At 29.4% G+C, this 11,775-nt stretch overlaps 3 protein-coding genes across 10 annotated transcripts in view; 1 reads left to right on the top strand and 2 right to left on the bottom strand.

The window, feature by feature from the left end:
• Positions 1-1,145: 1,145 nt before the first annotated feature.
• On the bottom strand, positions 1,146-4,215 carry LOC106791019. 2 transcript variants are annotated; one of them, XM_014756349.1, is made up of 4 exons: positions 3,702-4,215; positions 3,469-3,608; positions 2,948-3,046; positions 1,146-2,793 (listed from the first exon to the last, which is right to left on the bottom strand). In XM_014756349.1, exons 1-4 carry the CDS (start codon positions 3,727-3,729, stop codon positions 2,413-2,415), a joined length of 648 nt encoding a protein of 215 aa, XP_014611835.1. In that variant the 5' UTR covers positions 3,730-4,215; the 3' UTR covers positions 1,146-2,412. The 2 variants fall into 2 exon arrangements, with proteins under 2 accessions (XP_014611835.1, XP_014611834.1); XM_014756348.1 differs by having other exon boundaries at positions 3,469-4,212.
• An 88-nt stretch (positions 4,216-4,303) lies between these two features.
• Positions 4,304-7,083, bottom strand: LOC106791018. 2 transcript variants are annotated; one of them, XM_014756347.1, is made up of 3 exons: positions 6,893-7,083; positions 5,458-5,743; positions 4,304-5,253 (listed from the first exon to the last, which is right to left on the bottom strand). In XM_014756347.1, the coding sequence occupies exons 2-3, from the start codon at positions 5,728-5,730 to the stop codon at positions 4,762-4,764; spliced, it is 765 nt and encodes a 254-aa protein (XP_014611833.1). In that variant the 5' UTR covers positions 5,731-5,743; positions 6,893-7,083; the 3' UTR covers positions 4,304-4,761. The 2 variants fall into 2 exon arrangements, with proteins under 2 accessions (XP_014611833.1, XP_014611832.1); XM_014756346.1 differs by lacking the exon at positions 6,893-7,083 and adding an exon at positions 6,424-6,490 and having other exon boundaries at positions 4,306-5,253.
• Positions 7,084-8,255: 1,172 nt separating this feature from the next.
• LOC106791022 (protein AF-10-like) overlaps positions 8,256-11,775 on the top strand; it is a 6,761-nt gene continuing 3,241 nt past the window's right edge. For 5 of the 6 annotated variants that reach the window (XR_001382148.1, XR_001382149.1, XM_014756361.1 and 2 more), the window contains exons 1-6: positions 8,256-8,813; positions 8,904-8,983; positions 9,130-9,294; positions 9,377-9,574; positions 9,658-10,335; positions 10,435-10,766. Coding sequence is in view for 4 of the 6 variants with exons in the window: in XM_014756361.1 (XP_014611847.1) it covers positions 8,705-8,813; positions 8,904-8,983; positions 9,130-9,294; positions 9,377-9,574; positions 9,658-10,335; positions 10,435-10,766 (1,562 nt within the window). In the remaining 2 variants the exon portion in view is untranslated. The remainder of the gene's footprint in view (positions 8,814-8,903; positions 8,984-9,129; positions 9,295-9,376; positions 9,575-9,657; positions 10,336-10,434; positions 10,767-11,775) is intronic. The other variant, XM_014756363.1, reaches the window with a different exon arrangement.

Here is an 11,775-nt window from a genome sequence, read left to right as displayed (position 1 = left end):
TAATATAATGTATACACACACGTATATAGGAGGCGAGAAATATAAAATAAAAAAAGTATTTCGTTAGTCTGACGTACGTATAATAAAAAATATAACGGTGTTAATAATATTTTAATGTCATTTATCTGTGTCAGCTTATACAATAATAACGAAATAAATAGTTTGTTGAATGTATGTTAAATCGATATTAAACGTTAGAAATATAAATTAATAATAGTAGTTTATATACAAGTCAGAAGAAAAAGAGAGAGAGAGAGAGAGAGGGGGAAGGGGGGGGGGGTAAAGAGAGAGATAATTATTCATTGTTGGAAGTATTGTATTTACATTAATCATATTTTAATGGGTAATCCTATATACGTCCACATTTTTACAATTGCAATAATAAGTATTCCATTGACGCCACTAATAATAAAATTGAAAACGCAGAAAGAGAATGTATTCCAATAAAAAAAAAAAGGTAGAAAGAGGAATAAAAAAAAGAAAAAGAAGAGAAAAATAACAGAACTAATAATACTCAAGTAGATCGATTAATAAAAAAATATCTAATAATAATATTAATATTAATAATATATAAGAACGAGGTAAGAGTCTGTTACCTTCGTAACATTCGAAAATTAAAGTGCTAAAACAGTAAAGAAATCAATCCTACTCAAATAATAATAATGATAATAACAGCTTTTACAATAAACAGATGCACACGAGAAACACGTATATATACTCATTTAAAAAGTGTTGGTTTATTAGAAATATATGAAACGTAAATCGAAGTTATTGATCTCTAACTATGATGTGACATAAAAGATATGTATTAAAACACGTGAAAAGAGTAAGATTATATATAAATAAGTAATGTTTTGATGATATATATACATACTATATATCTATAACATGTATGTGATAACAGTTAAGTGCTTGATATCGAAACTTAGAAATTCGCGTAACATAAGAGAGTGGCTTCTAAAATATTTGTTACAAGAAATATTTAGCAACAAATTTAATAAAATAAAATAAAATAAAAATAGCTGCCAAAAGAGAGAAAAAAAAAAATGACAAAACTATTCGTAGTAGTATACGGAGCCACGATCTTTTCGAATGTTTTCTTAGCAAAAAAATAATTTAAAAAGCGCATTACACAATTTGTATTCTCGTATAATGTAATTTATTATAAATTATAGTTTTCGTACTTAACAATAGGCAAATTAGCTGGAACCACTCTGATATATATATATACACACACACACACACATATATAAGGGAAGAAAAGAGATCGTAATAAATGTTTTTTATAAAAACCTTCTCAAATTCATATATTCCGATGTTATATGCAATTTTCAATATCGATCTAGTCGAATTTATTGTTTTAGCTGATAAAAAACGATAAACAAAATATATTAGTCGACGATTATATTTTAAAAAGAAATAAAATCAACTGTGTTTAATATGCACGAAAAAATGTATCGCGTATTATAATATCTGTAAGGTTTCTCGCTAAGAACTTTAAACGTTTCTCGTTTAATCGATCAAAATACTCGATGTCAATGTAATCGATAGCATGCGCTAATTGGCGATTCGGTTAATAGATTTGCGATATACATAGTTGAGAAAACGAATTAAAGATGCACGAAATACAGGGTCGGCCTGTACAAAGTTCTCTTGGGGTTGATTTGAAAAATTAATTACTGTAGTTCTTAGAAACTTTGTCAAAATAAGAAATTTTCTTTTATACTTAATTATAATTATTTTTTATATTAAAATTATTTTCATTTATATTCACACAATTAAAAATGTAATTTTTCATAAATTAACGATCAATCAAATAATTCACAATAGCAAAATTTGAAATATTTATCATAATATTTGTATTTTGAAAGGAGTAATTGATATTTTAAATAATCTCTAAACTACTTTCGGCCCACCTTGCATATCGCATAATAATTACAAAGTAATGTATAAGTGACAGAAAGAGGGGAAAAAAAGAAAAAAAGAAAAGAAGAAGAAGAAGAAGAAGAAGAAAAAAAATAATACTTAAATAAATAAGAATTGCCATTGCGCTTCTTTCAGATTGACGCTTTAATAATAATGTTACTATATATTAGCCAGCGCGCGATCAACAGTGCCGTATATTTATATACAAGGCGTCTTCCTAAACGAGATACAATACTTATGGTAGAAACGTATGAATATCTATGAAAAAAATTAAAATGATCGATTTGAAAATGGGTATTAGAAATGAAAACAAGTGGGTTAGGGATAGTAGAATAATATGATGTAGAATAAAGATATAAGAAAAGAAAGAAAAAAGGAAAAAAAAAAGAAAAAAAAAAAAAAGAAAAAAAAGCAAAAACCAACTATCTATCGTTTACCATTAAAACACAAATATGATTATAATATAACAATGTTGTGCCTTTTCGTTTATAATTTAAAGGCAATTAGTGTAACCCTTTTATGATTACTATCGATCCTCTCCGACATTTTTTTACCATTAAACGTATAATCTTCGTATAACAATTCAGCTAAACATTCACCACGTAATTTTTCGCCGATACGTATAGAATAATTGGAGGAATAAATAGCTATCGCTATATTTGGTATAGCATTCTCCAAAACAATTTCCCCGCCCATCGAAACTTTTTTAATCTCACCTTTTTGCAACATTTTTCCTAATGCGAAACTAGATTTCGTTAATCCAAGACCGATTCCACGTCTACGATATTTTTTATCGGTTGCGATGTAAAACATTTCCAATATTGCATCAGTGTCATATTTTTCGAATATATTCACCTTAGATTCGAACTAAATAAATGAAAATAGAGGAAAAAAGAAAAGTTACGAAATAATATTGAAATTTCAATGGAACGGTGATTTCATATATTATTACGTGTTATATTAGATATAATAAATTATATGGCTGTTATTTATTAGATCAGTATATTGTTTAAGTACTTACGTTATTAAGAAAACGAATAAGCTCGATACAAGAACGATGCTTTATATTCTTATTCACGTATCTCCCAAGTGCATCCTCATCTCCCTCTTTCAAAGGAATCTTCAAATAAAAGAAACGTATTATCTCATCAAGATTTCCTTTTTTATTTTTTTTTAACCTTATCAAATGGAAATAAGAAAACGTCTATCTTTTATATATAACGAAGTTAACTCGACTTCGCGTCGAGTTAACGTGATTGAAGATAATTAGACAATTGCCCTTTTTATCCCCCCACTCCTTCTTGAAGTTATTAAACCAGCATTTGTCAACATTTTCCAACACTTTCTCACGATATCATTTCTACATTATTATATAATATATGTATTCATAATTATAATATAATATTTGAGTTAATAAAAATATACTCGATTGGATATAATATCAGAATAGTTTTCGTTTCAAATAAAAAACTTAATAGACAACGTAAAAATCAATATAAAACATTAAAAAGTAAAAAAAAATATAAAAATGATTGTACTTGCATGCATCTTATTGAATACCACCCCAGCCATTTCTTTCGTGTCACTGTCTAAAGCGATTATTGAAATTCCATCTTTAACAACTTCCTTAAAAATCAATTGCATTTCCTCGGGTGCACCAGGTTCCTCGAACATTCCCAATCCTATAGCAATATTTTCATGGACCATAGTATTAGCTTGAATACGTAATGCATCTTCTAATCTATCTTTTGTAAGCAATACGTAATCTATTCCACCTTCGCGTAAAATTAATTGGCATTCCATTTTTCTAACAGTATAACCACAACTCGCGACAAAATCGTACTGAATTCATTTGATATAAAGAGTAATAATACTCCTTTACATGTGAGTACACGATAATGTATAAAATTTATATTTAATTTCGTGTTTTATCGCACGTCGTCGTTGTCAAGAAAAAATTCCCGTTACGAATATATATATATATATATATATATTACAGATAAGAGTATAAGAGTTATCACGATATCTTGCATTTGTAGAAGAAGACGAGCTTACGTGGACAATAGCTTTCAAACTACTGAACTTAATTCGATCTTACAATCAAGAAATATTATAGTTGTGAGCGTGTGCATAGATGCAACGCCTACGCTTCAATATTTGACTTTATAAATCTGGTCTTAATGTATTTGATTGATAACATACAGCAAACAATTTTCCATGATAATGCTTCTACGATTATTTATTATCGTTGATAAATAATCTAATATTTTCTATTATATAATTAATCAAATAAATAACTTTTCATGTGTATTTATTACGTATATGTGTATAAATGTACGAGAATATATATTTCATTGATAATAATATATACATATATTATAAATAAATACTTATATAATATAACATAATTTTATTTGAAACAAAACATAATTATGCTAATTAATAACGAGCTAGATAAAAATGATAATTAATTAAATATTAATACATGTTATATATAAATTTATATATGTGGATTATGTTGTAGCCTTTTAAACTGTCGTCAACGAAAACATTTCCATATTCATATCGACATTAAACAAATAATGTATCTCCCGGTACTATATATATATACTCGATGCTATTACGTAAAGACTCTAGTTATCAAGTGAATCGATAATTTTGTCATACGTTTTACTATATCGTTTCAATAAAACCATATCTTTCAAGGATTTTCTTTCATGTTATTTACTTTTGTGTGCGCCATTAAAAGAATAATATTTCTATTCTAAAATCTCGTAAATATTTGATATTTCTTTGCAATTATTGTGCATATAATTTCAATGTTGATAGAAATGTTTACAAAATTCTTTTAGCGTTCAAAGAGCAATCTTTATGCTCGTTATTAAGTATCTCACTATATTTCTTCCCATCAAATTCAAAATTATCAAAACTAATACTTAACAATATTTCAAAGCCCAATTTGACAAAGATTTTTGTCGAATAATTCGAGGTACCTATTGCTGAAGCTAATGTCGGTATTGCATCGTAATTGATTATAGAATTGTAATCTTTAACCAAAACAGGAATCTTGGTCTGTTCTCCCCGTTTCAATTCCCTAGCAATTTCTAAAGACGACGAGACCAAAAGTTCGCCTATTCTACGTTTAGAATATTCCGGTAATACCGCTAAAAACATTATTTCCAAAATGCATTTCGCGTTGTAGTGTTTGAAGAGATTGAAGCGCGAATCAATGTCGACCATGAAATCGACCAGTGCTTTCGACGATTTGTATTTACAAGATTCACTGAAACGTTCGAATGAAGTTTTTTCTGTTGGATTTCCAGCAACCTAAAAGAACAATATATTTTAACATTATATTTATAGATCGATTCGATTTCAAGCGTGCGCGCATAATTGAATTTGAATTTGAATTTGAATTACAAATGTGTCTAAAAAGTATCTTACAAATAAATAACAAAGTTTGATTTTTCTTTCGTAAGATAATTATTATTAAAATAAGCATAATAAAGATGAAACGTTTGAAATAATTACTTGAATTTTGTTGAAAAGTGCGCCAACTATCTCGCCGGTCTCGACCTCGATGGCAACGACGCTGACGCCATCTTTTGCTGCATCCAGACAAAGTTCGATCAGTTCATCGACTGCACCAGGTTCTGATACAACATTTACGACCTTGCTTACACTCTCTTGAGTACAGAAACTGGTTCTTATCACGTTGAGAGCACCTGATAATGTATCGTTTGTTAACGACTCAAATTCTATAGCTCCGTCCTCCGTTGAACCCCACAACCGATAAGATGACATTCTTTTTCGTGTTCTATCACATAAGAATGATCATTTACAAACAATAAACATTTATATTCATTACAATTCAGACAATGTTTATCGTATAAAAAAAGGAAAAAATACAAAATAACGAAAGAAAATTTGCGTTAAATTTCAATATCAATTTCAAATTTAATCGATTGTAATTGTAATTAAATATCGGCCTAAGTCTTATCAATTTTCAATACTTCTATAAATAATTTTGAAATATCTTATCTTGAAAAATTATCGCTCCTTAATAAATAACATACATTATTATTCATTATTATTCATTATTATTCATTAATAGATAAGTGCATCGAAAATATTTGTTTTATTAAATTCGAGATATTTTTCATTTCTCTCTCTCAGTATTTCACTCAGTATTCATTCCTGGAATTGTATATTTAATGATAAATATTAGAAAAGTTAATCAGTTAGGATAACAAATACGTTTGTCATAAAACGAGATAGATAACATTCATTATTTCCTCTTTATATGTTTTCATATTTGTATCTCTTTATGTAGTTATTTTTTTCAGTTTTTCCATGCTAGGAATTTTCAAAATTCTTTTTTTGAAATAATTGAGAAGCCAAAAAATGATAAAGTATCATTTTTGTGAATAATAAAAATACAATTAGGCGGTTTTTTTTGTTTGAAATGACCTATACAACAAAAATTTCGAGACATACCCCATTTTTGTAACGTAGATTATTCCTCCACAACAGTTCGAGAAATACTGATCATGTTTTACGTCAAATATATTTTCTTTCATGTTTAATGAGTTCTGTCGATAAGAGAGCGTTCTGTTTCGTAAGAATACAAGTTTACTCATAATATATATATATATATATATATATATATATATATATCATAGTTATATATATGCATCTACACTTCACTCATTTATTTCTTTTTTCTCACGTTAGAAGATAACACAATATTTCGACATCTATTGGACTATTTTTAAAATTAACGACACACAAAATATTGTGTTCATTTTGTCGTTGTTCATAGATAAAAATGAAAAATCATGAATTTTATTTCTTTATTTTACTTTGTGATTCACCGTCGTATTTGAGCGATTCAAAGTATTATTTTATATTTAATTTTGTTTCTATTTTCTCTCCTCTTAAACGATCTTTCTTTTTTATTACTTACCGTCGTTCCTATCGTTTTACATTCGCTTCGCAACGTGTTAATTTAATTTAATTACTCTCGTAGGACTTTATTTTCAAACGTTTTCGAATTAAATGAAATTCTCGAAAAGAATTTGTTGCTAAGTAGCGAAGAATCACAGACATTCCGTTTTTGCAAGGCCATTTCGTTCGTGAGATACAGCAAAGTGAAACTAAGATATATATAGATACATTGCACGTATCAGCTCGCATTTGCGCAAACCAAGAAATTGTCTTATAAATATATATTCAAACGTTAGCACTCTACATTTCTCTTCGAGTTGTTTAGTTTAAGTTATTATATTCATTTTTTCTTCATTTATTTCATAATTTCTTTCTCACAAACTGTTTTAATTATAAAATCGACAGAACTCTCTATAACTATAACGGGAACCATTTTAATTCCTGTTAGACGAATAATTATTAAAAATTACAAAAGTCATTCTTCTTCTTCATCATCATCTTTTTTTTTGTTCTTTTTTTCATTTATTTTGATTCTTCTAATTTAAATAATCTCAACGCGTGTTACAAATTTCTTTCCTCGAACTTATGTAATCGTAAAACAGAGTAGATAAATAAAAATTGTCATTTAAGAACATTCATTATAATACGATGATAACGTATAAATAAAAAATCTGTAACAATGAAATTTGTTATAGATATGAATAGAAATAAAATTAAGTAAATTAACAAACCAAAGATACTTCCTCCAAGTAAAGAAACAAAATTCAAACTTTACGTACGAGAAAAATACTTTTACGAGAGACACAAATAAATGCAAAAATACTGGACACGTATAAAAATTTAATAAACGCATTCGTTTCAGTACTAACAAAATTTGACAAGACTTTGCGTGAAAGCAAATGATCTAATCGATGTGTGTATATATATTATGTATATATATTATATATATATATATATATATTTACAGGATTCCCAAACTCATTAAAAGACACAGAAGAAAAATCCAATTTAAAATTGATCGATTTAAACTATCGATAGTGAATTTAGTTGTTTTATAGCAACTATATAGAAACGATCATTGGTTGATTCTTTAGCGTGTTAACGATTTGATTGGCTTTTTTAAGATCAAATGATAATGATTATCTTTTCTATTACGATAATATTTAGTAATTTGTAAGAAATGATTATTTTTATTATAAGCGAATGATAATACAATAAAGATAATAGGAATATGATTAAATTTAAATTGAAAAGCTTTTCATTAAAGCCTCGTTCTTATATATAGGAAATTGAACGTCTGAATAAAGCTTTTTGTTTTCGCGGGTAGAGTAGTTGAGTATGCGCATGCGCGTATCGCGCGCGACAACTAAATAAGATGGCCGTGCAGCGAAACAAATAGAGCGCCGTCGTAAATAACAAACCGTCCTATCACGCTTCTAAAAAAGATATTTGTGTACAACTCCTGGGTGTAGGATTAGCGGGTGTTTAATATCAAATAGTTTCTTGTTAGTTTAAAAAAACGATTAGTAGAAGGGTTTGATAAGTTTTTGAGAATAAATTAAAAGGCGCGTGGAGCGTTCGTAAGAATTCGGCCTCGTTATATGCGTCACGCGCGTGCACGAGGGTACGTACGTACGTCCGTGCGTACGTGCGTGCGTGCGTGCATATGTGCATCTTTAAATTAAAGGATTCTAAAAGTGGATACGATATTCGATAATCGTCATCGCCAGGATGCAACCGCATGGGGAGGCCAAGCGTCATTCCCGTCGCCGTCTACGGTTCGCCTAGCTCCTCATGCTAGTCTCCTCTTCCGAATTGCTTGTAGCACAGCATGAAGGAGATGCTTGGAGGGTGCTGTGTGTGTTCTGATGAGAGGGGTTGGACCGAGAATCCGTTGGTCTATTGCGATGGACAGGGATGTACTGTCGCTGTACATCAAGGTTTGCATTATTGCACTTATTCATACCGATAGATTTTCTATAATTAATATTTCTATATCGGTTAGAATAATATTATGTTTATATTTGCAGCGTGCTATGGTATTGTTACTGTACCAACAGGACCTTGGTATTGTAGAAAATGTGAATCACAAGAAAGAAGTGCACGCGTGGTAAGTTTATTCTATTGTTGACATCGCATAGAACTTATTTATAAGATATTGTTATAAATATATCTAAAGATGATGATGATGAATTGTTGTCTGAACTATATCCAAAATATAATATATGATTTTTTTAATACAAAATATTGGATCAGCGCTGTGAATTATGCCCGAGCAAAGATGGAGCACTCAAAAGGACGGATCAAGCTGGTTGGGCTCATGTTGTCTGCGCTCTTTATATTCCAGAAGTGCGCTTTGGCAATGTTACAACAATGGAACCCATTATATTACAGCTTATACCTTCTGAAAGATTTAGTAAAGTGGGTATTATTTCTAATTAAGTATTTGTAATATTATTCCGAGACAAGAATATACTTATATCAATTGTGATTATTATTTCAGTCTTGTTATATTTGCGAAGAACAAGGTAGAGGAAGTAGAGCAAATGTTGGAGCTTGTATGCAGTGTAATAAAACAGGCTGCAGGCAGCAATTTCACGTTACCTGTGCTCAAGCTCTTGGTTTACTTTGCGAAGAAGCTGGCAACTATCTTGACAATGTTAAATATTGTGGATATTGCCAGCACCATTATTCAAAATTGGTTAGCATTATTGCACTTTCATTATAGTGTTCTTTTCTTTTTCATTTATTTACATTAATGTTACAAATATATTTGATTTATAGAAAAAAGGTGGTAACGTTAAAACTATACCACCATACAAACCTATACCTGCTGACAATGGATCATCAGATTCATCTCCTGAAAAGGAAGCAGAGACTCCAATAAAATCATCATCAAGTAGTAAAAGGAAAGGATCCAGTTCAAAATCAACTACAAATTCTAAAAATAAGTCTAATACTAGTCCAAACGTAGAAATAAATGGTGTTGCTGATGACACCAAGAGTAGCAGTGGTCGTAATACTCCCAAAGATGGTTCTGCGAATACTGGAAAATTTACGACATCAAATTTTGTAGAAACTATTGTTACACAATCAGAAAGCGTATTTGGACACGATGGATCTACTTCAGTGACAGCAGCAACTGCTGTTACAACTGCTAATATAAAGACGAGTTCTAATTCGAATTTGATTCATAAAAATAGTAGTCAAACGAAATCTAATTCCTCACAATCCAATAAGGGTTCAAGTCATACAAGTAAACGAAGAAAGACTGGTGCACGTACACCAACTGTGATAGGAAATGAAAATTCAAATCAATCTGTTAGTTCCGAAGCTAGTGGATCTGTAGTAGTTGCTGTTAGTTCAGTAGTTCAGCAAACAGTTTCAAGTAATAATGTACAACCTACTATAACCGAAGCCACTAGTCTTAGTACAACAACTGAGCCTGAAAGAGTAAAAAAGGTATCTTAACTTTTATCAATGTGTAAGCTTCAACTTTCTGTCATGAAATCTAGTAAAATCAAATATTTAATATGTAGTTTAATATTTTATAAATTACAGTTAAAAATCGACAGTCCAGTACAATCCGCATCTAGTATTCCAGTTACTACAGAAGCAACAACTACACCTGTGATAATGTCAGTAACGCAATCTCAATCATCAACGTCTATCCAATCACCAACTACTACATCGAATAGTATAGTTGTTTCTGTTCCCTTAACTGCTGCATCTCTCTCTGGTACTGCCCAAAGTGTAGTAACAAGCGCTCCTACGTTGTATCAACAATTACAACAAAGTATTATTACTACTGCAGCTAACACCGAGCCAAGATCTAGTATCATGCCAAGTACAGAGAGATTTACATTAGAAGAAGCTCCTACTAAAAGATCTCGGTAAGTATTAAATATATCTATATTTGTAAATGATTGTATTTTATATTAAATTAGATTTTATTTTTGTGTTTCCGAAAAAAACTCAAAATGTCCACAAATTCAAATATATTGTTTCAATATATTCCCATAAATACAAATTTTAAAGCATAAGTGATAAAATAAGATTACGTGCATTATTCGATTTACCGCGCTAAAACGTGTTAACACTTTATAATTATCTTTAAATTATTTATATAGATCTTCTTGTGAATATTCCACACATGTATTAAGTGTTAAATAATAGATATTTTTCAATGATTTAACGAGATTGTAAAATATTGATAACTATTTTTAAAAAAATTAAATTTAAGAAAAATTTTTTAAGAATATATGCAACAATAGGAATTTTTCGAGTTCTCTAAGCGCGTTCAAAATGGCTGCCACGAGGAGTAAACAATCAGGTCATTCTAACCTTTTTACGCGTCCTAGTCTATTCCCTTTTTTATTTTCTGTCTGTTTCAGTGAAAAAGTGTTTTTTATTTATGTGGAATTTGTTAAAAAATAGTGTTTAATTGTAAACGACGCACGATTATACAACACAAAGTGCAAGGGAATAATTTGATAATCATTATATGTTTATCTAGTGATCTGATTCGTGTGTTCGAGCACAATGCTTCACTCGAGGTCATTTAGAAATTATCTATTTTATCATTTTATACGATATTAGAATTATTGAATTTTTTTGGAAATAGAAATAAGTGTTTTTAGATCAATGAAATTGTTCCATAACGTTTCTGAATAAGTTTATTTAGTGAAACGTTTATTGCGAGGTTATGTTTATTTTTCCCACTATAAGAAGCCTGATGGGCAACGAACGGAGGAAGGGTGTAACGTGAATTCAAAACGGTAATAACGTACAGTTGAACTTGAACATTCTATCTAGATACGTTAATTTAAGAAACGAAAAGCATTTAATAGAACATTTATTGAGTGAGAGTATTATTATATAGTATTATATTACTATATATAT

The sequence above is a fragment of the Polistes canadensis genome, unplaced genomic scaffold (genome assembly GCF_001313835.1).
Source record: "Polistes canadensis isolate GaletaPanama2010 unplaced genomic scaffold, ASM131383v1 scaffold_278, whole genome shotgun sequence".
NCBI lineage: Eukaryota > Metazoa > Arthropoda > Insecta > Hymenoptera > Vespidae > Polistes > Polistes canadensis.
This window is presented reverse-complemented; position numbering and strand designations above follow the sequence as displayed.

Excerpts from the sequence above, each read along its gene's own strand:
- LOC106791019 (XM_014756348.1), bottom strand. The coding sequence starts at position 3,729 with ATGGAATGCCAATTAATTTTACGCGAAGGTGGAATAGATTACGTATTG. Across the intron at positions 3,047-3,468 it reads TGGTATTCAATAAGATGCAT|ATTCCTTTGAAAGAGGGAGA; the intron begins GCAAGTACAATC and ends TTTTATTTGAAG. Across the intron at positions 2,794-2,947 it reads TTATTCGTTTTCTTAATAAC|TTCGAATCTAAGGTGAATAT; the intron begins GTAAGTACTTAA and ends TCATTTATTTAG.
- LOC106791018 (XM_014756346.1), bottom strand. Across the intron at positions 5,254-5,457 it reads CACTTTTCAACAAAATTCAA|GTTGCTGGAAATCCAACAGA; the intron begins GTAATTATTTCA and ends TTGTTCTTTTAG.